At 40.0% G+C, this 23,957-nt stretch overlaps 2 protein-coding genes across 10 annotated transcripts in view; both read left to right on the top strand.

Annotated features, from left to right (window-relative positions):
• The first annotated feature begins 7,268 nt into the window (after positions 1-7,268).
• LOC117496826 (eosinophil peroxidase-like) lies at positions 7,269-12,939 on the top strand. The gene is made up of 14 exons (XM_034148609.1): positions 7,269-7,424; positions 7,865-7,952; positions 8,046-8,221; positions 8,930-9,059; positions 9,296-9,422; positions 9,516-9,722; positions 10,034-10,391; positions 10,500-10,660; positions 10,762-11,020; positions 11,104-11,274; positions 11,391-11,628; positions 11,735-11,934; positions 12,037-12,060; positions 12,172-12,939. Exons 1-14 carry the CDS (start codon positions 7,358-7,360, stop codon positions 12,615-12,617), a joined length of 2,652 nt encoding a protein of 883 aa, XP_034004500.1. The 5' UTR covers positions 7,269-7,357; the 3' UTR covers positions 12,618-12,939.
• A 4,793-nt stretch (positions 12,940-17,732) lies between these two features.
• Positions 17,733-23,957, top strand: part of ebf2 (EBF transcription factor 2) — a 29,028-nt gene continuing 22,803 nt past the window's right edge. For 8 of the 9 annotated variants that reach the window (XM_034148661.1, XM_034148660.1, XM_034148663.1 and 5 more), the window contains exons 1-5: positions 17,733-17,863; positions 19,593-19,749; positions 21,423-21,486; positions 22,888-22,943; positions 23,041-23,114. In XM_034148661.1, coding sequence (XP_034004552.1) covers positions 17,733-17,863; positions 19,593-19,749; positions 21,423-21,486; positions 22,888-22,943; positions 23,041-23,114 — 482 coding nt within the window. The remainder of the gene's footprint in view (positions 17,864-19,592; positions 19,750-21,422; positions 21,487-22,887; positions 22,944-23,040; positions 23,115-23,957) is intronic. The other variant, XM_034148658.1, reaches the window with a different exon arrangement.

Raw genomic sequence — 23,957 nt, 5'->3', positions numbered from 1 at the left:
AGGTAGCTGGGAGATGGGCCTAAAATTTGCGAGAATGGAGGGGTCGAGATTTTTCTTTTTAAGTAGTGGCTTAACCACGGCATGTTTGAAGGCAGCTGGGACACATCCTGAGCTAAGAGAGGTGTTTAAAAGTAATAAAATACTTGCTCCAACTGAATCAAAAACATCTCTGAGAAGGCGAGAGGGAATGCTGTCTGAGGTGCAGTTTGTCGGCCGCAGGTGCTTGACTACATCCGAGAGAGAAGAGAGGGATACAGGCTCAAAGTGGTCGAGGACAGCAGGGCACAGAAAAGGAGCAGGATCTGGATCTGGATCTGTCAGCAATGTATCAACAACTACACACACATTTCTATCAGTATTTCTCTGTGTTGTGGTTGACATGATGATGACTGTCAGGAGTTAAGGGGAGAGGCTGAGCATCACCATGAAATGTGCAAATTGACATAAAAATGAATAAAAGGGGATAAAATGCTCCATGTTTTTTAGGCTGTAAACTTTAACTGTTATGTAAGCCAACTAGACAGACAGTTTATCAGTCTTCCTCCTGTACATTAGAAAGATACAAGGCATAACATACTTGAATGAATGGTAAATAAAGAATGCTGGAAATAACTGCATCTCCATTAGCCTATATGCTATGCAGAGACTGCCTTCTTCATGTCGTGAATTGCAGGCAGCTGATGTTTTAATATGGCAATTGGCAAAAGTTTGACATGTGACTTATACAACATGCGCTGAGAGCTGCGCACAAGCCAAGCTCATAAGTCGAGGCCCCCAATGTGAGGCCCCATGCAGCCTGCATGATCGGCCTGTAGGGAGGGACGGCCCTGTGTGTGTGTGTGTGTGTGTGTGTGTGTGTGTGTGTGTGTGTGTGTGTGTGTGTGTGTGTGTGTGTGTGTGTGTGTGTGTGTGTGTGTGTGTGTGTGTGTGTGTGTGTGTGTGTGTGTGTGTGTGTGTGTGTGTGTGTGTGTGTGGTGTGTGTGTGTGTGTGTGTGTGTGTGTGAGTGTGTGTGTCTCTCATTGGAACATTGTCTGTATGGGTGTGTGTGTGTGTGTGTCTCATTGGAACATTGTCTGTATGGGTGTGTGTGTGTGTGTGTCTCATTGGAACATTGTCTGTATGGGTGTGAGTGTGAGAGAGTCTGTATGGGTGTGAGTGAGTAGGTGTGTGTGTTTGTTCCATTCTGTCATTTGATGGAGCTCCATAGGTGTCCATAAATGAAGATGTTATTTGAAATGTCATTTGGTCCATCACAGGAGTAATAATCTTTACTTTGGCTAGCCAGTTTTATTACCGTCAGCTCAAATATTTGGGGGAAATGTTTATTTCAGATCTTATTAAAAAAAGAATAGCATTCAATGTTCAAACCTTTATATATATACAGTCTATGGTTCAAACCAAGGAGAGGACGAGTACACACTCGAGAGCAAGAGTTTGAACATTTAAGCGTGACTTATTTGTAGAACATGAAAACGTTGTTTAAAATCCCTTACCGAGTCTGAGAGAATACGTTTTCAGGACTCTATATTTGCTGTTGAAGATTTTGTTGAGAAGTTTGTGTTGGTTTTAGTCGGCTAAAAAGTGTGAAACAGTCTATGGTTCAAACACATGAATCATATCTTTGCCAGATGACACCATATCACAACAAATCTTTAAGTATAGGTTTGAATTGAGCTCCAACCAAAGTGTACTTCACAGTATATTAACGCCTTTTAAAACCAGAATCTTTTCCTTTTTTATTACAAGTAAACATAAAATACAATATCTTGAATACGGAAAACAATCTCAGCAAATTGGCAAAAAAACTATTATGGTTGCATCATAAAAAAATCAGTTCCACTAAAAAAGACATACAAATCTCTAGAATAAGAGAGATGCTGCTGTATAATTCAATAAATAAAAACTATACTTGTTGGATTGAATTACTATAACATACTGTAATACAAGACATCAGTCAGAATTGTGAGATATTGAGGACATTTATTAAAATATGATGTTTAGTTATCATGAAATGGGATAATGATAGTTACTTGTTGTCATTTTTATTTTTATCAGCATGTTGACAAAGTCTGCGTGCACCATGTGAGCTACAGCCTTTGATGCATTTTTAAGAACAAGTTTTTTTGTAATGGGAAATCCCACATACTTCTTGTGTGTCAAGACTGCCAGACTTCCAGGTAGTGAAACCCAGAAACAACAGTAAATGATGAGGAACATGTAAACACATGGCACTCCCATCTTTCCCGTAAGGTAGTCAACATTCAAGATAATCATATGACTACTGAGGCCAAACCCTACGATACGATCACTCTGTTTTCTTTATCAGTAGAGAAAACGTGATGAAGATCTCTCTAGGGTGAGAAGAAATTGTAAATGATGTGGGGAGTCTTTCTTTTTTGTATGTGCATCATGTGCCATCATATTGTATACATGCATGGTCAAATATAAACTCAAAATGTTCATAACAAAACCCTTCCTCAGCTGGTTTAGGCCTACACACAGTATAGCTATCTGAATGATTTATGATCATCAGTAGACGTTTGTCAGAGTCTCAGTAGTCTGGTTATTCAATCTGCCCGAAACTATAGGATGAACTTGAAGAACTGTGTGGCGTTGTCAGGCAGTATAAGAGACAGTTTGACATTTGACATACTCTGGCTGTCAGATGGGAAAATCCAAATGGATGAAACCGGCAACAGCTACATTGTGTTTGGCACCAGCACGCAGAAAGTTTACTAGCATGAAGGGCATCTGATTTGGAACTGCACCATGCCATTCTCCTATGTAAGGATACCTTGGGGGGCACATTCGTTGGATTTAAAAATACATTTAGGGTCACCAAATGTTGCTCCTGCCTGCTTGAAATCATGACAAATTATTTACTTTTTCCTGCATTCCTGAGCACAGTAGCTACTCGCAATCACATTAGTAACTTGCAAAAATAACCCCTGACTATTAACACATGTACAAGTGAGACAAATCTGAAATTAAACTAAATGACTCCCTTTCATCCTCCCTGAAAAAGGGGAGCGAAAACAAAACGGGTCATCAGTCAACACAATGAGAAGTCTAAAGGAGGAAAAAGACTTAAAAGCAGCACTAAAGTTACACAGTTTCCATGCCAGAGGACGGAGATATGCACACCTGCACATAACATATGATGTGAGATAGTTCCTTCAACGTTTAATCTAAATATTGTCGGTTTAAATTAGTGAGTTTATTTCCTCAGACAGCAGGCACACAGGTTAAAGCCAATTTTTTATTGACAGCTTATATGGAATCATTTTTTTTTTCCTGACAGTAGCCACTTACAATGACATGACCAACTTGCAAAACAATCAGACCAGACTATACAATGAATACAGGAGAGAACAATTAGTAATGAAATGAAGAGCCTTCCTTATAACCTCCCGAACAATGGGGAATGAACATGGATCTATATCAGTCAACACAATGAGAAGACTCAATGAGGGGAATATTTCTAAGTGGAGCTGAAGTCACGCACTTCTTTTCCATGACAGAAAGGTTTTTCCGTGTCAGCTGGGGAGAACGAATAGGGCAAGAGAGATATATATACACCTCCAAGCCTGTAACTTTTATAAATCTGAAGAGTTTCTTAAGCGTTTGATTTCAATCTATATTGTAATTTTTAAGTTAGTCGTTGTTTAGTTCGTAAGACAGCAGACACACAAGTGAATATATTTTTGTCAAGGACAGCTTTTAATTATGGAAATGTATTTGAATGTTCCTGTATTTCCATCAAAGGTGCAACTTACAATCACATTATAATCCTATAAACAACTACTGACAAGAGCAACAGCGTTCTAATCTGATTTGAGAAGTCACCTTAACAAAATCTAATTCAAACTCATTGTTCTTATGATGTATAGCTTTAATGTCAAGTCTTTTGATGTATTTGTATTACATTTGCATATGATCTTTGCAAAAACAAGCAGACCATTATGATTTAACGAGTTTCTTTTATTTTTGTTACATTTTACCTCCTTGTGTCTCTTGGCCTGATCAGATGTTATTTTTGTTACGTTTTACCTCCTTGTGTCTCTTGGCCTGATCAGATGTTATTTTTGTTACGTTTTACCTCCTTGTGTCTCTTGGCCTGATCAGATGTTATTTTTGTTACATTTTACCTCCTTGTTTCTCTTGGCCTGATCAGATGTTATTTTTGTTACGTTTTACCTCCTTGTGTCTCTTGGCCTGATCAGATGTTATTTTTGTTACATTTTACCTCCTTGTGTCTCTTGGCCTGATCAGATGTTATTTTTGTTACGTTTTACCTCCTTGTTTCTCTTGGCCTGATCAGATGTTATTTTTGTTACGTTTTACCTCCTTGTTTCTCTTGGCCTGATCAGATGTTATTTTTGTTACATTTTACCTCCTTGTTTCTCTTGGCCTGATCAGATGTTATTTTTGTTACGTTTTACCTCCTTGTGTCTCTTGGCCTGATCAGATGTTATTTTTGTTACATTTTACCTCCTTGTGTCTCTTGGCCTGATCAGATGTTATGTTTTGCTGCACCTTTAAAGTTATTGGCAGATGATCTGAGGGGAATTTCTTAGGGTTTATTTTTAACTTGTGATGTGTCATTTTGTGAAGCACTTTAAGCTGCATGTGTTGTATGAAAAGTGCTATATAAGCTTTAAAGCTTCATTATTCACACTTGCGAATGACTATGTCTATTTAGTTATTTAAATAAAGCTGAATAAGATGTTCACAGAAGAACATTTACCATGACATAACAGTTCCTACAGCAAGGTTTGCAGTGATATTGTTCACCTGAATTAACCTGCATTATAGCTTCAGGAGTTTACAAGACATCAACATTTAAAGAGATTGTGATTAAAGTTTGCAGTGGACTGCTCAAATGAAAGTATAAAAATATTGCAGGTCGTGTGTCACTATATTATGTCAATGCTCAATGATCCGACATCTCCATGCCGTACAGGAGCATTACTCATGTATGGAGGAATGAACGAAGAAACAACCTGTTGAGCCAATTTGCAATCCTGTTCGTGCTAATGTCTATGTTGATACAATGCCAGAAACCTATCAAACATAGTCCAGCTCAAGTTATATCAAGAGTGAATTCATGCTAAAACATTTTAACTTTAGGTAGCTATAAGCTGTTTGCTGGACTCAGCCGTGTGCTGACATGCCTGCAAAATGAACCTTGATTTCCCTGTAGGCTGCTGTTGGGATACAGTTTGCTTTCATTCACAACATATACAGTTCCAGGATCCATTCAACTAACATGTGGAGAAGAATTCAAAAGGCCACCCAGCTTATCAAGCATAAACCACTTGGAAATGTGTATCTTGTAGTGTTAATTTTTGTAATTGATCACATAAAACAAAGAAATCGTTCAAATTCCAACATTCTTCGGGAGCACATTGTTGGTCTTTGCCCAAAAAAGAATTGGATTACATAATGAAAAATTCTGGCGCTGGCATTGCATGACAAGGAATCATTTAAACAAAGGGCAACATACTTTTAAAGATGGACACACCTGGGTTACCAAAAGCCAAGGTATGTGGTTTAGCTTAAAGCACATCAATTGTCAATCTGATGTGTGATCTCTGACTGCATGCAATGAGGTCAATTTATAATAATAAAATAAGATTCTGTAAAATTGAAACTCTGTTCTCAACTTGGTTCGCAATAAAAGAGTTGAGTTTGATAAACTGGCTGCTTCTGTTAGTAGAGATTTGACTTGATGACATGCACAGGTATTAATAATAATAAAGGTGGAACACGAGACTCGCCCAGAAACCTAATTATAGCAGATGGGGATTAGTGCTTACCATCACAATGAGAATTATAGTTCTTAAAAGCACAAATACATCCAAAGAAAGAAGTACAGTCTTCTGTGTTTCCCCCAAAGCAGAGGGTCTTGGCTGGGAATCTGTTGAGATGATAAGAACAAGTTATCATTGTGTGTGTGTGTGTGTGTGTGTGTGTGTGTGTGTGTGTGTGTGTGTGTGTGTGTGCGTGTCTGCGTGCGTGTTTGTGCACCAACAACACACCGATATACAGCAACCCCCCCCCCCCCAAATTGCGTTTAATATCCAAATGTAATAAAAAAAAGTAATGTTCCCCTATTGTGCAGAAAGCTGCGCAAGTTAAAGTACGTTTTTTTGTGTGCAAATAAAATAAAATAATACTTTAAAAACTTTACTTTATATAACCCTAAGTGGTATTTATATGTAGGCCTAATATATATGTTTAGAATCCCAACAAAAAGGAAGCACACATTAATTTTCGTTTATTCAAAAGCTGGGATCGTCTTAAAAGTTGTCATCATATTGAAAAGCTTGGACATTAGCCGGTTATTAAATGAGCTGTTATCCAATGCTCAGGTGCTGGTAGACATATTGTTAATTATTTCACGGGTCTATAGGACAACATCAGACCCTTTATTTCAGCATTGGTCCAGGTCAGGAAGATGTTTTCGTTTGGCAGGAAACGCAATGCTGAGTTTCAATGGCATGCAGCCACACAGTATCCTTGGAGTTTCAGGAACTTGACTGTTACGTCACGATTCACTTCCTTAAACTAATTTTACCGGAATCGACTTACATACTATAGTGGAATGCGTTATCGTCTAGACCTTTATGTGTAGGACCAGACCCACATAATATTCACAAAGCACTTTTCAAAAATGTTTTAATAAATACTCAAAACTCGAAACAAGAAATTACCTTGAAAGGAATAGACACAAAAATACAGTAAAAATTAAAATTAACAATCCAGATTTGGGAATGTAACTTTGTGTTATGGAAAAACTGTAACGTAACACATTAAGAGGGAGAGCATTTTCAGAATATCATTTCTTAAAGTGAAGCGCTGGAGCTCTCTAATCCAAAAGTATTATATTATAAATGTATGCAGAATTTACAAATAAATATGAACAAGACATTTATTCATGGTGAAAATGATTATTGACGAATAAATGACAACGCAAAATGTGTAATATGTGTGAAAACGTTTTTTTCTCGGGTTAACTATCTCTAAGAGTTTCTGTTCTTCTGTGAAAAACAAGATTCATAACACGGTGAAAGCATGCAGCTACATTGATTTTTTGATTGACAGTTCGTGCGAGGTTTATTTATTTCGCTGATCGTCATTAATTGGCAGACTTGAAGTTGCTCAACAGGGATGCTGAGTGAGAACGCGGAAGAAAAGATCGGAATTCCGGACAACAAATGGGCGGCAATGAAGCGACACACCGGCTATAAATTGTCCGACAACTTACATGCAGCACACTTCTGAGAGTGGCTGAAGATTTGCACCTCTTGCTTCACTGACTGGATCATAGGCCTATTTGTCTTTTTTGCAGCAATGAAGGGTTTTCTGTGCCTGTTGGCTGCAGGGCTTTACCTTAGCTCGCAATGCCAGGTGAATGCTGGTGAGTGCTTCCACCTTCCTCTTGCTTACAAAAGCCACTAAGATATATTTAAATATTTGACTTATTGTACGTTTTTTAGATCAAGACTTTTCTTTCTGCCGCTGCTTTTAATTGAACTATTCATAGGTTACATAGCTTTTATTAATGATTTTTTATACCTGTGTTATTTGCTTGTTTTATGTTTATTTTATCCTCCTTCTCGTTATAATGACCTTTTTTAAATGTCATTTTATAATGTGTTCCGCGGCTGCACTATTTCTTAATGCTCCTAATGTTTTTCATTTTTATAAAGCACTTTGAATTACCTTGTGTTGAAAGGTGCTATATAAATAAACTTGCCTTGATTCAGAAATAATTATCTCAGTTCAAATGTTTGAGTTTTATGTTACAGTATTGCATCACAAATATATCTTGTAAAAGTCTCTGATGTGGCATTTCAGAATCGCATTTGAGCAGAGCTGAGATTGAGAGAATTGTGATCGCAGCCAAGGCCAATGTTGACTCAGCTTACGAATACTCCAGACAAGTGTGAGTGTACAAACCTTTTTGAAAGACTAAATCGAAGGTATTAGTTCCTATTAATGTATGAATTCATCAATGTTGTCTCTGCTCACCACACAGGAGCATTGAACGCGTGAGGCGGAATACGGTGAGTCCCTCAGACATCCTGCGGACGTTGAAGCAGCCTGTTGGGCTGACCCGAAATGCAGTGCGCGCCGCAGACTACATGCATTACGCCGTAGAGCTGATCCAGAAGTCTTTGCACAGACGACGAAGACGCTCCATCAATGCCACAGGTGTGCAACATTTACAGCTCCCCGTCACTTTCCTTAGAAACATCTGTATATCGTTACGTTTTTTGGTTTCTTTGTATTGTTTCTGTTCTGATTTTATGTAAAAGGTCTTTGAGCATTAGGAAAAGCGCTATACAAATCCCATGTATTATTATTATTATTATTAAAGTAGACTTACTCACTGTACTTAAGTAACATTTTTTGGTACTTTATTTGAGTATATCAATTGTTGGCTATACATTGCACTTCTACTCCACTGCAATTCAGAGGTAAATCGTGTACTTTTACTCCACTACATTTTATAAATATATTTAGTTACTGTTTTCAGATTTTGATTCATGATTTGAAATGTAATAAACACTTAAATAAACGTTAGTTATACCTGGAGTAAATTCACAAGCTACCCTGAAGAATACAACGTTATTAAAACTAGCTGCAAATCAACCATCTTTGATAGACACATGAATGCATCAATAAATAAACAAAACATGTATAGTATTCTGAAATGGGCCAATCTGCATAATGAGAACTTATACTTTTGAAGTACATTTTGATGCTAACACTTTGCTACTTTTACTTTACACATTTTTATTGGAGAACTTTAACTTGTAGATTACTACACTCTGGTACTTCTACTTTTACTCAAGTACAAGATCTGAGAACTTTTCCCACCTCTGCAGCTGAGTCACTAATGTTTCTTACTTCATTTAGATCTGATCACTGAGGAGACTCTGGGGGTCATCGCTGATCTGACAGGCTGCTCCCCCCGACATCGGTCCCCTTCCTGCGGGGCGAGTTTCTATTCGCCGTATCGCACAGCAAGCAGCACCTGCAACAACCAGTGAGTCAACTATTAAATAGAAACCTTACATTTAATTTCCCTGACTATTGTGGACAACTGCACATATAGCTTTCATTTATTACTAACTTATGAGTAGTTTGATTCTGTTTTTGTTTTCATGTTACTGTATTGGTTGTAAGCAGCTGTCTAGGTTTCCCACCTATCATTTTTATTAAATAAATACAAAAAAAACATTAAAGATGAGCACTAATTCATTTATTATTTCTTGAATATAGGGAACACCTCCTTTTTGGCTCCGGCAATACACCTTTCACCCGCTGGCTCCCTGCTGAGTACGAGGATAGTACTTATAAACCAAGAGGCTGGGATAATAAGACTATCAACAATCACTATCTGCCATTGGTAAGACACCTTAAAATATGGTCAATGACAATGAAGAAAGGACGAATGTAGTACTACTACAGTAGGTGCTCACTGTCTACACTGTGTCTTCAGGTATTAGAAGTGTCCAACCGAATTGTGGCAACAGGAAACGATGAAGTGACAAGCGATCCACTCTACACTTTCATGGTAACCATCTTTGGCCAGTGGACGGACCACGACCTGACCTTCACACCTCACTCGCCTGTTATCCGCTCATTCAACAATGGGATCGACTGTGACGAGAGCTGTGAACGCACAGAGCCCTGCTTCCCCCTTAAGGTCAGTGTCATTACAAAAAAACAGACATCATTGAAGTTAAACTGAACTGAAAGAATTGTAAATCTTGAACTCTGTCTTTGTCTGCCTTATCCAGCATTAAATGTGCCTCTCTGCCCCCCAGTGAAATTGGTCTAGAACCGCCATTGAAAGACATACATCTAAAACACACACACACACACACACACACACACACACACACACACACACACACACACACACACACACACACACACACACACACACACACACACACACACACACACACACACACACACACATTGAATGCTAACTTCTTCTCGTCTTCCCTACAGATTCCTAGCAACGACCAGCGTTTTGGCAAAGACGCAGAGTGCATGCCTTTCTTCCGATCGGCTGCAGGTTGTGGTTCTGGACAAACGGGCCACGTCTTTGGCTCCAGCACCACCCGTCAGCAGATGAACGCTCTTACAGCTTTCATTGATGTAGGTCAGGTGTATGGTTCAGATCCTAGCAAAGCTCGCTCACTTCGGGATTTCAGTTCAGATCATGGCCTGATGAGGGTCAACAAAATCCACAATGACAACGGCCGTGAGCTCCTGCCCTTCACCGACATGATGTCCAACATCTGTGCCAACCGAGCTCGCATGACTAATGATGAAAATGCAGAGGAGGTGCCCTGCTTTCAGGCTGGTGAGTGGCAGCAAATACACTGATGTACAAATGTTGAACGTGTTAGATCATTCCAAGCATTGCACAGGGCTGACAGCTCTTTTTCTCACATTTTTCTCAACTTTTAAGGTGATGAGCGTTCCAATGAGAACATTGCGTTGACCACTTTACACACTCTGTTTTTGCGTGAGCACAATCGGCTGGCCCGTGCTCTGGAAAAGCTGAATCCTCACTGGGACGGAGAAAGGCTCTACCAAGAGGCACGCAAAATCATGGGAGCATATTTGCAGGTTAGGAATTGGTTTAGCTGAATCGCTTACAAAAAAGTTTCAATGAGGATTTAAGGGATCGTTATTAAGCATTGTTCATTAAAATGTTTTCTGTCTTTTAGGTTATCACTTTCAGGGACTACTTGGCTCACATTGTTGGTCCAGACTTCATGGCCAAGCAGCTGTCCACCTACCCTGGTTATGATGACAGTGTTGACCCCAGCATCTCTAATGTGTTCGCTACTGCTGCTTACCGATTTGCTCACCTGATGATTCCGCCTGTTATGCCTCGTTTTAATGAGCAATTCATTGATCACCCCACATACCCCAGCCCTATGCTTCACAAAGCCTTCTTCACACCGTGGAGGATCGTCTTTGAAGGTTTGGCCAAGATCTTTAACTTGTTTGTTGTTACCTAATCAGAGAATTAGTTTAGACCCTAAATGATCTATTGTGTTCCTCAGGTGGTCTGGACCCAGTCCTGAGGGGCCTTGTGGGTAGTAAGGCCAAGCTGAACACGCAGGATCAAATGATGCCTGAAGAGCTAAGGGACAAGCTTTTCAAATTCACCAACAAGTTGGCTTTGGATCTGGCTGCCCTTAACATGCAGAGAGGCAGAGACCATGGAATCTCTGGTAATTTAGTTTTTATACCTATGTATTGTTTAGGTATAAAATAATTGTTCCTACAGGTATTAAAGATCACACACCTAAAACATGGCAACAATTTAACGCTGTGTACTTCCTTATAGGCTACAACAAATGGCGCAAGTTCTGTGGGCTTTCACAGCCACGTAACCTGATAGAGCTGGCTGAAGTGTTAAACAACACGGTTCTGGCCACCAAATTTATGGATCTCTATGGAACACCTGCAAACATCGATGTGTGGCTTGGAGGAGTGGCTGAGCCCTTTGTCCCTGGAGGAAGAGTGGGACCTCTCTTTGCCTGCCTGATTGCCACTCAGTTTGAGAAGATTCGCAAGGGAGACCGGTATGTTACACAACTGACATTGCTCACAATGTGGAAAATGGTATGTGTTGTTATTTTCTTTTTTACATTCAATATCGTTATATATTAACAAATTGTCCAATTTCAGACTTTGGTGGGAGAACGATGGAGTGTTCACTGAGGCCCAAAGGGAGTCACTGAAAAACACCTCTTTTGCCCGAATCATCTGTGACAATACTGGTATAACTGAAGTCCCAGAAAAACCCTTCCAGTACCGTCCTCGAGAATCGGGTTACACCCCATGTGCGAACATCGAAGCTTTTGACCTCGATGCATGGAAGGATGATGGTTAGTATTTGTCCTGAAATCTGACACAGTAAACTAAACAAGATCAGTGCCAACATTATAATCCTTGAAAAATACTGACTGTTTCCTCTTTTTATTACCCAGGATCTAACCAAAATGGATCCGCAGGTAAAACTACAGCTTATGCATTTTTACCCTACATTTAGAATTATAACTTTAAAATGGTTGTATAGAAAGGTCCTGTTGGTATAATTGTACTCATGTCTGTTTTTTATACAGGACCCAGAGGGCGCCGTGGTCTGACCGGCCCTGCTGGACCCCCTGGAGCCCCCGGGCCTCCAGGCACCATGTTTAATTCTGCCTTCTCTATGAGACTCGGTAACATCCTCAAAGTCGGTGGACCCTTGAAATTTTCCGAAGTCATCTACAATGGACAGAAAAGCTATGACAGCAATACTGGGTATTTTACGTGTGAGTATCGGGGTGTTTATGAGTTTCAGTTTCACGCCACCATTTACAACCGTGAGGCCACTGTGGATCTGATGCGCAATGGAAAAAGGGTTCTGCACTCATTCACCACCAGGCACAGCGGTTACATCTCAGCAAGTGGCAGTATGATCATCAAGCTTGAGAAGTGGGACAAGGTCTATCTTGTGTCTGACTATGGTGACAGCGGTCTGACCGCTGACAGTTCCTTCTCAGGGCATTTTCTGTTTACTGAGTAAAAAAATGTTCTTCAGCTGTAGACCCATGACATCCTAAAATTACTGCAAAAATGTGGTGCTATATGAAGCCCTTAAATGTTGCCGATGGATGCACTTTCCATTTTCTATTGTGGTTTTACTGAATTGCACCAAAATCCAAGGCAGGACAAGCCTTACATTTTCAGATTTTACATTTTCAGAGGTTCAAGTGAAGCAGAGCTGTCCTGAGAGTTAGTTGAAGTAATTATAGTGTTCTACTTATATCTATAAATGGAGAAAAAGCCCAGTTATAGACAAAATAACATCTTCATCAACAACTTTTTTTTTTGTGGCCCTACTGACCGAACAGCACAAAAAAGGTTGCATTAATTGATTATCTAAAAGCTTTTGTATTGAATGAAGGAATATTTATAATTCAGTAATACCTGCCCTACTGAAAAACAATGTAAAAGCTACTTGACTTGATCTGTGATATTTATTCTTATTTTATTTTGATTTAATCATTTTATTTTCTCTTCAAAATGTCCTTTGCCTCTTGAGAATATCTATTGAATGAATGTTAATGTCATGTTATATTTAAAAAAGGCTACAACTGCTGTGATAGTGCAAGTCACTTTAAAATGTATATGTTAATAAATGATAATATATTGAACCCTGCCTACGAATGATATTTATAATGACAGAGACTTCAGGAGATGGTATGTGTTTGCAGACCCCCCCTAAAACACAGTTGATGATATTCTTAACCAGACCAGTAGATGGCATTGACATACAATCTTTTAAAGAAAGCAGACACAACCTGTGGTGGTTTTAGTACGTTTCTGCTCTGCTAACAGGACTTAATGGTTCTTAAAATAAACCAGAGCTTCTTTACACATAAAGCAACACATCTAAATAGATCACAAAGTTTAATCTGTGCTTTGAACAAATTCAGCTTCAGACGTTTTAATACTTTCCATTAGAGTAAATAAAATAAATGGAATGGATATTTATTTATGTTGTATCTACAATAACTACATTTAACAACTTTATTCCCTCTAAATACTTACACATGGACTATCAAGAATCAGCCCAGTTTTTAAGTTATTTTTCCTCAGCAGGAGGTCAATGCAATCCCTTTTTCTAAAGCAAAGTTATTATAATATTAGGTAATGATATGTAATTTAATATATTTAAGAAGTTGTGTTTTTGTCAGACAATTGTTAAACCACAGGAGTATTTTGGTGGGCTGTAAACAAATCCCTTACTCACTCACTGTGAGTGAAAGGGATTTGAAGTGTCTGCAGTGAAGGTGAAAGGTTGATTGTAATTCAAAAGGAGAACTATAATGATGTATTACACCCAATTCAACAGAATACAAATATATCAAGTTTTATAAAACTGGAAAAGCACAATAGACTCATAATCAACAACTGGCTTTAAAACTTGCTATGCATTTTTTTTTTAAAGCCTTCTATGTGCTTTGTTTCCGTATTGCAATTTGTTCTTAAAGGAAATTATTTGACTCTAAATCACAACAAGGCTTTTATAAAGATTAATCCAAATGTTTGGAGCAGAAGATTTTTTTGATACTGAAGAAATGAGGCTAAAGGTGGTCACTCTGCTTTAATTGGGGATGCCGACACTCCCCGGGGGATCTGCATGCTTAAATCCTAAATAAGTAAACCAAAAAAAGCAGCGCAATATATGGCGATCGATGGGAGACGTGGTGGGTCGCATTAGCTCTGTTGTTTTCTAGGAGAACGGAAACCAGCTGCTTGGTCTCCACACGCACGCACACACACACACGCACACACACACACACACACACACACACACACACACACACACACACACACACACACACACACACACACACACACACACACACACACACACACACACCACGCCCCTTCTGACCTCCGTGGACACAGTGCCATCCACACAGAGTGGCTCCGGGTGTCCCATGGGAGCAGGGGAATGCTGGGCAGGACGAGCGGCACACGATACCCCATTGTTTGGTTTAGCAGTCACTGATTCCCCCCCTCACCTCCTCCCTAAAACACACGGGCTGACCGTCTCAGCGGGTTAAATTGATTAGAAAGACGTTTGTGGTTTGACTAATCCCCCATTTTCGCCCCGACTCTCCGCTCCAGCAATTTAGAAAAGCCCCACATTCAGACAGCAGTCCTGCGGGTGGGGATGATAATCACGGCCGAGCCTGGCGCACCTGTGGGGCTGAGCTGCAGAAACACATCACAAAACACACATAATGCAAATAATAGGGCGAGACTTGATCTGTTTAATCTGTTTAATCTGCCAAACATGTACAACTTCCAGCCAGCTTCAGTTTCGCAAGCAATACGATTTGAACCAATATTATATAACCAAATATAGGCTACGTTTGTGAGATATGGGAGAACACATTTTAAACGCAATCTATTAAAGGATTGTGATTAATGTATTTTTTTGCAAACGAGATCAAGCGTTCCAAAACAGGCCAAATAAACGCAGGTAATAGGCTGTGTGGGTTCATTATAGGCCAACAAATTATATGAGATGAGTTAACAAAGCATTCTTATGTGATGGCACATAAACCTGTTTGACAACTAAAATTAGTTTGATGATTGATGTGTTGGAAGTCTGGCACCACCCAACATTAGCAATGAAAAGTCAGTCCAAGTTTGTAATTCATATTTTCTCTTTGGGTGAATTCGAGTCTGCAGAAGCCTTGATTTCTTGCAAACATATTCAAGCTTTCTGGGTTGATTACCTGAGTTTTTGAGCATCAATCGAGTTTATTCAATGTTGCTTCACATAAAAGAGACAGCCCAACCACCGATAACCTAGATCGCGTCTCCTTGTATTTCAGTAGAGGAATTTGTATTAAAGTGTGTCATCATATACAGATTGTTCATGGTTAAGTAGAGCTGTCAATCATGTGTGGGGAAGTGTGTGAGGGACACGGAGACGGGGCGTAGACTCAGCAGCAGGATTCCCCAAGACTGCTCTCATAATTGGGGGAACATCTGACTTTGTCCCGCGCTGGCAGATGGTGGGTTGAGGCGGGATCCAAAGGGGGGAGATTTACATTCATTGTCCGGGCGCACAAACTCCACCCTTAGACAATAGTATCGGTAAGGGCCAAAGGACCAGGGGATGAAAAAAAAACTTTCCTTTTCAACGCCAGATGAACAGAAGCGGAAATTAATTTTTAGTCTGCAAAAATAAAAGCTTTTGTTGGGCCTAAACACAAACATTTTTTTGAATTACATTATGATCAATAAATAATGTCAAGAGCTAGGGCTTTTACTTTATTTAGGTTTATTTCTGCTTATCCTGAAATGACCCAAATCAGCGTGCTAAAGAAACTCCAGACTTTATCCAAAATAACTCAACATACTTTTTATAACATCAACACATTTTGTTATATGATAAAGATACCTTACAAAAAAACACTTTAGGAAGCCTCTCTTTTTATTTTTGAACTGATTTTAAGACCTCTGTGGGTTTGATAAAAAGTACTCAGATCTTGCACTTTCTCAAGTAAAAGTAGAAAAGTTTTGGCATTAAAATATACTTAAAGTAACACAAAGCAAAAGTATGCAGATTTGCCCATTTCAGAATAATATATATGTTTTGATTATAATTATTGATGCATTAAAATGTTTATCACATGGTAAATGTGCAGCTAATTTGAATTCCTTTGTATACTGCAGGGTAGTTTGTAAGGGTAACTCCAGGTGTAACTAAAGTATTATTTAAGTGTTGAAACTATTTCACATCATTAAACAAAATCTGCAAAGAAACCAAATATATAATAAATGTAGTGGAGTAAAAGCACATCAATTACCTTTGAAATATGGAGTATAATTACAAAGTAGCACAACATTGAAATTCTCAAGTAAAGTACAAGTCCCTCAAAATTGTACTTGAGTACATCTACTTTTACACCACTGTTGATAAGCCATTCTTTTGTATTGATTGAGAACTCAGTTCGGGCTCTGTCAGGGTCCAATCAGAGAGCAGCACTGTGCGCTGTGCGGTGATTGATGGACCAACCAGACGGCCATTGTTGCGGCTGACACTGATGCGATGCTCCTCAGCGGAATCACTGGTTCAAAGGAGCAGACGGTGGAGCTGCTGAATGCGCGCCTGTCGAGAGCGCACTTGTGTTAGATTTTGACTTGAATGAACAGACCTAACAGGATTTGGTGTAGCGACCATTCAGGGCAGCATGTACAGAATAATTGAAACCAACGTTTCAAGTGTGGCTTTTATAAACACATTCATAGATACACAAAAAAGTATAACAAGTACAACACTAAAACCCTATCACTTTGAGCATTTGTCTACAATGTGGAGGTTGAATAATATTGATTGTAAAGACCCCCCTTTATCATCACACCTACAAAGAAACTCGTTCATGTCTATATTTGTCACACCACAAATACATTTCTCAACATATTTGAGAAGTGTATGCTTCAAATGTGCCAAATTGTGTGTGTTCCCTTCATCATCAACCCGGCCAAACTTAATGAGTGAAAACTTTGCCTCAAGAGTCACTGGTTGGATGCTGAATCTGGCAGAAGTCCAAACAACGGATGCACTTTACACCAATGAGAGCATCCATTTCAACAATCGGTCCCCCATATGGCACTAAGGCCCCTCCTCCAGCTCTATCCCGGCAGAGGGTCTCATTCATGCTTCAAGACAGCGGTTCACTGCAAGCTTCCTGGCCCTCGGATCAACTGTTTTGATCCGATCTGGCCCTCTGACAAAGGAAGACTTTCTGCACACACGTATTGACTGAATATTCTGAGTCGCTCTGCAGTGTGTGAGGAGCCACCGAGCAGGTGACCATTTGCGCTCGAAGTGACGCTGGAGACTTGCGCTTGGACAATGCTTTCAATTAGAGGTGGAATATATCTATTATCTTCGTTTCAGCCTTAAAAGAAAGTTTGCGTGGATCATTATCTGAGGCGTTTCTGAAAGAACACCACACAGCATCGGTCATTTGTTTTTTTTAAACCTCTGGAGGAGCGCAGCGCCTGGGGTGGACCTTCTGTTGTTTGCCAAAGTGCTTTAGCTCTCCAACTCTTGGTGTTTTGTGTTAAGTTGAAAGAAGTGCACCGAAACGCGCAGGCAAGGGCTTAAATGTTTGGCATCCAGGAGCATCTGATACGAGAAGTGAGCGGATTAAAAGAGAGAAGTCTTGAAGAGATGGATCCAATCCGGTCGTGGGTGCGTAATGTCGGCGTGGTGGATGCTAATTTAGCGGCGCAAAGGTACAGTACAGCTGATTTATTGACATTACCTTCTCACCAGATCTTTACATCAGTTACATGAGATAATTTATTTTCTTAATCAGCAGGAGCCCAGTGTAGTTACAGTGTGTAAACATTTAACTCATTAAGAGTCGACCTTGTCAGGAAAGACCTGCAAACTACTTGTTGCCAAATATGACAGGAGTCCTCACTATTTACCCCCAACTCATAAAACGTCTTTAAATATGTCTAAAGAACCTAATATGATTATTATTATTTTAGAGTTAATAAATGTTATGTAGCCTACACAACAGGGCAACTATATTACCAACACGTATAACTAAGAGGGTCTAATCAGCACTACTTCAATATAAAGTCATACAAGGAGCATTACATCATATCATTACTCTTGTGCAAAAGGTCAACATATTTAATAGAAAAACAATTTACCACAATTTATGAAAACCTGACTTATGCTAAATGTATTTCCCCAGACCAGTAATTCATAAACTGAAAGAACACTTAATCGACGACACAGATGACATTTATGATTTCTCCTTTGCAGAAGTTACAGTATTTCTATTGTTAAAAAAACATTTATTTTCAACATCCACCAGATGTTTAATCAACATCGTTAGTTTTTCCATTTCTTTACCAACACACACATCAGTGCACTCATTCCCGATTGTGTGCAAAGTTTAGAAAACAGGATAAAATGTAGGGTCCGAAAAGTAAATTACCATAATACAAAATTCCTGATAGAATATAGATAATAATTACTGATAAAACAACGGCGCTATTAAAACGATACTTTGTATTGTATTGAACCTGAAGATTTGGGCTTGTTTTAAATATCACGGTTGTAATGATTTATCAAAAGAAAAAAAAAACTCGCTATGGGGCAAAGTGTATTATTTCTAATAAGAAACAATTAAGGTTGCCAGGAAAAAATACATACACTACTGAAGTTTTGATTTATTTTTGATTTATTTTGAATAAGACCGAAGTCGAATTTACAGAATCGACTGTGTGCAGACTTCCACGCAATATGCATACACATTAAAGTGATTTAACTTGAACAGTCTGTAGCCTATTTATACTAAAAAACTATACATTTCAACCATGATGCTGCTCCATTAATGTTGAAGTCAGAAGTGTTGATTTTATTGTCTACATTTTATTTCTCAGTTTAAGTTTAGATGTTCTTGTTTTTCCTCTTGCCTTGTTTTGTGTATATATGTCAATGCCCCACCAGTTTCTTCTAAACAAGTAAAGTAGACTTTAAGTTATGGGGAAAATGTAAGCACATTTTAGGTTATTGTTAGTTAGATTATTTTTCTTTTGCAAATTATTGATATGCCTGATTATTGTGTGATAAAATCAAGGCCTTATCCATTTGAGAATTAAAAACGTTATAATCAATGGAAAATGTAATTATTAAAAAATGACTTATTCATGTTAATTATAATCATTATTAATAACTGCCTTGAAAGTGCAAATTAATCTAAATGTTTTGTTGTGCATATTAACTGAGTTATCATGATTTACTGCAAGCAGAGAAAAGTCTCAACTGTGTTGTTTAATTTTTAATTATTAAAAAGCCAGTTTTCAATAATTTTGTATAAACTTTGTTAAATGGTCCTTTTAAATATAAAAAAGAAATTATCAGTAGAAATCAGTGTATTACAATACATTTTAACACAATGTGGACGTCTTTGTAACTGACTGTCTCTCCCTGTTTTGTCCTCAGTGGAGTAGCTTTGTCAAGAGCTCACTTTGAGAAGCAGCCGCCCTCAAATCTCCGCAAGTCCAACTTCTTCCACTTTGTCCTGGCGCTCTATGACAGACACGGCCAACCTGTGGAGGTGGAGAGGACTTCGTTTGTGGACTTTGTTGAGCATGACAAGGTGTGTTAATGTTTCTGGATTCCTGTCTGTCTTAATGACTATTATTTTGGGATGTAATCAATTCATTTCATCATCTACACAGTTATTTTAAACCCCAAACCATAAATCTGAAGCAGCATCGTATAAAAAACAGCCACAGATTGTATTAGTTAAAGCCTATTTCAGCTGTAACCAGGTGCTCAACTTGATCTTCCCCATCCCCAGTATAGCCAAGCATATCGAACAGCTGACGGCTACGTGTTTACACAAGCTCTTCCCTCAATGAGCTGATGATGTGGGATTGAAAAAGAATATCTAATGACTAATTAGCAGCTTGCCTCATTAGGAGGACATCACTACTTTTAAAAATGCAAATTATGCTTGCTCCTGTTAAGTTATACAGTGAACTAATCATCAAAGTCTCTTTTCCTTCCCCCCCCCCTGCCATACTCTAAATACTGCTGTGGGGGTGAGCTGGATTCCTCAGGTTGGACAGGACCAAAATAAGGAAGAGTGCAGTGTGGAGACAGCGTTAGAAAGAGCCTGCAGTGAGAGCCTTATGCCTGGTGTTGATGGATGTTTCTGCCTTGTGGTGCCAGAGCCTGCTAAACTGGCAACACATCTCCCCCGTGAGAAAGACAAGAGGACACTGTCCTGTCAGCTGAAGTTCAAACATAGTTTTACTATGAATTTCATGGGCAGGGAGGGAGGGAGAGGGCGGCAGTGCTAACACCAGGGCTTAAAGCTGTCAGCGTGCTCCCTTTGTGCCACCCAGGCCAGCGTATAGTAATATGACGGCAGTGGAGGAGTTCATTTTCTGCATGGTTAACCTGGCATCTGTTTTTGCTTTGTAATTATGCAAAGGTAGAATGATGGCAGGGCGAAATAAATGTTCCTCTGTGTATATTCACAAAACTTATGAAGCTAGGCATCCATCTATCTCCCAGCCTCAATCTCACTTTATTAAGTTTGATATTATTTGGAGCTCTGTTACTTCCCAACTTATCTTCATGCATCTTAATTTCCCCTACTTCTTCTTCCACCTTGCAACTGTCTCCCACTTTCTCCACTTCCCCAACCTTCTCGGTCTCTCTCCTCCACCCTCGCACTCGTCTTCGTGATGCCAGCCTCCTGGGTTATTGGACCAGAGAGCATTCCTTTGAGACCACTTAGAAAGACCAGTAGAGGTAGAAGAAGAGAAAGAAAGAGGGGGAACAAGAGACAGAGAGAGGGAGAGAAGGAAGAAGCGAGAGGCTAGTGGAGAGCCTGGGGGAGGGAGGGATAGCGGAAAGGAAGTTTTTCTGTCAAGGTCGACTGCTGCTCAGTCTCACATACAGTACTTTCCACACTTTGCACACACACGCACACATATAACCATGGCGGGGCTACCTCGTTGCGAGGAGGACCTCTGCATTTGATCTTAGGGTTTTAGGAGTTTGCATCAGACATGATAGTTCAACCTCTACAAAGAACATCCGGCTCAAGGTTAAGCGCTCAGCTCTCAAACACAACGAAAGGTCCCACATGGGCTTTGAGCCTACAACCCTCTGATCTCAGTGCTGCTGTCAGGGAAGGGCGAGCTACAGGATTAGGAGAGACTCGCTGTGCTTAACACTGTGTGAGGATGCTCAGCTGTACTTATCTGTGCCTCACATGTGCTTAACGGCATGTCTGTGTGTCTGTCCCTTTCTAAGGAACAGACAGGGGAGAAAACCAACAACGGCACGCACTACAAGCTGCAGCTGCTCTACAGCAACGGTGAGTCAAACCAGAGATCTCAGAGTATATGTAGGATCTTTTGCACTGTCTAATTTGTCTCTACAGGAGTTGACACCGTCAGGGCTAACCTGACACACACCTTTCCACTTAAGTAATCTTCCTCCACATCCTCTCCTCTCCTCTCTGAGCTCATCAATTACCTTCCCCTCATCCTCTAATCACTGGGTTTGTACAATTCATCGTTCAGCTCTGCGAGGAGCCACTTCTGGGTGCATGTATGGGGAGATGAGGTACATGTTTCCCCCCCCACTCCAACACCCCCCATATTCCCTCCAACTACTCCAACCCCCCGTAGTGCTTTCACATCAGATCGGGGGATCCGCAGAGAAACTCGGTTCCCATGAGCCACTGCTGCCCCTACTCTGCCATCGCAGGAGCACCCATGGGAGAGAAGATAAAAGACATGTTCCAGAGCAACCCCCTTATACACCCAACATACACACACGCACACACACACACACCCACCATACACACACGCACACACATGTACAAGCACACCAAAAGCATTTCCTCTGCATCCCCTCCTCTCATCCCCTTCCCCCAAGCGATATCAAAGGCATCTCAATCGAGACTTTGATGAGAGGAACACATTTTGAAAGCAATATTCTCCAAAGTCACAAAAAATAACGTGGGTAATGCGTTCATGTCTTAAGAAGCCATTCATTACATGTCGTTTCTGTATCTTCTGAGACTTACAGCGGAGGTTTGGAATCATCCGGAGGGTTCAGGTGTATCTCACTCAGAGACACACCCGATTTACAAAGAAACGAGAAAAAAAGTCATACAGTCAACTATGAAATCCCTTCACTGACTGATCAGGTGCTTTTTTACTTGTTGGTGTATGACAGGTAACATACCAGCTAGTATCCGGTCGTGTTAACTTGGGAATAAGTCAAGAAGTTAACTGAGAAATAACAAAAAACAAACCGTTTGACAAACCGTGAGAATGTGCTCGTAAATTCTGGCCTCAAAGCCGAACATGACTGATAATCATCATACATCAAATAACTCTCAATCCCCTCAGAAACCATCAGAGAAAATATGAACAGCAAGCCAATCTTATTCCTCCATGTTTAGCTGGACCGAGTTCAATGCTTTTTCTGAGCGCTAGTCCAGAGTTTGAGATAAAAAAAGATTGATGCCATAAATCATTCCATTTTATTTTGAGAAGCTTCAGTTTTATGTACTTTTTTTATTCAAAGGTCAGAGCAGGTTTAGGATTGTGAGTGCAGTTTTGGTTGCTTCTCAATCTTCCATTGACTCCCAGTTTCCATTTTTACTAAAGCATTTAGGACAAGAGATTATAATACCAGTACAATCTCTGCCATATCTAAAATGACTTGTGAAAGCCGTTGATAACAACTGATTTTCTTTTTGCAGGGGTCCGCACAGAGCAGGATCTGTATGCACGACTTATTGACTCTGTCACTAAACAGGTTTGTAAACTTTATTTTATTCCAAACTATTGAAATAAGAGTCTAACTTGGTCTACTTGAAACTTAATGTGTCCTATTACTTCTGTCCTTCTCTCAGCCAATAGCGTATGAGGGACAAAACAAGAATCCAGAAATGTGCAGAGTTCTGCTCACACATGAGGTTATGTGCAGGTGAGTCTTAGACACACACACACACACACACACACACACACACACACACACACACACACACACACACACACACACACACACACACACACACACACACACACACACACACACACACACACACACACACACACACACACACACACACACACACACACACACACACACACACACTTGTTTAACCTTCATCCACAGGGACGAAATCCAAATATCCATTCCTCTCCTTCACTCTATTTTGTTTCAGCCAGCTTGAAATGTAGTTTTGGGACGGCGCTTGGGGCTCTCCATTTTTTTGAAAACTAGAATGTGGTTGAACTATAAGTCTAGCCTGTCTGTCATCATCCTTGTTACAGTGGTAACCCCCCACAGATTTCTGCTGTAACACAGCATGTCCCCGGCCAGCTCCTGGTTCTTCCTGGATCTTCTCACTCTGTAGCCTCGAGTGTTGCAGACACCCCACAGCTAACAGCAGCACATACTCTTTTGGGAAATATTCTGCCTTTCCCTCATCGAAATGTAACCTTAACACTGCTGTTCAGCCTATACACCATGTCTGAACTTTGTCAGTCAGTGCTATAGTTCCAGTGTCACAGCCAGTGTTATACAGAGTCGTTATGAAGTGAGTTTAAAGAGTCCCAGCCCTTTAAAGAGCTTCAGGGACCAGAAGGTTTTGGTTAGTGTTTGGTGGAGAAGAAAATAGGTGATCACGGGGTTATGGATGGAGAAAAAGCTGGAGAGAGCGGTGTGGAAGTGGGGCAGTGACCCAGGATTGGAGGGCAGCAGGGGGAAGGATAGGGGGCTGGGACACGGGGGAGAGGGGCTAAGACAGAGTGGGCTTTGCCATTG

Source organism: Trematomus bernacchii, unplaced genomic scaffold (assembly GCF_902827165.1).
Source record: "Trematomus bernacchii unplaced genomic scaffold, fTreBer1.1, whole genome shotgun sequence".
Classification (NCBI taxonomy): Eukaryota; Metazoa; Chordata; class Actinopteri; order Perciformes; family Nototheniidae; genus Trematomus; species Trematomus bernacchii.
The sequence above is the reverse complement of the archived record's forward strand: the minus strand, read 5'-3'. Positions and strand labels throughout refer to the sequence as shown.

Excerpts from the sequence above, each read along its gene's own strand:
- LOC117496826 (XM_034148609.1), top strand. The coding sequence starts at position 7,358 with ATGAAGGGTTTTCTGTGCCTGTTGGCTGCAGGGCTTTACCTTAGCTCG. Across the intron at positions 10,392-10,499 it reads GGTGCCCTGCTTTCAGGCTG|GTGATGAGCGTTCCAATGAG; the intron begins GTGAGTGGCAGC and ends TCAACTTTTAAG. Across the intron at positions 11,935-12,036 it reads CGATGCATGGAAGGATGATG|GATCTAACCAAAATGGATCC; the intron begins GTTAGTATTTGT and ends TTTATTACCCAG.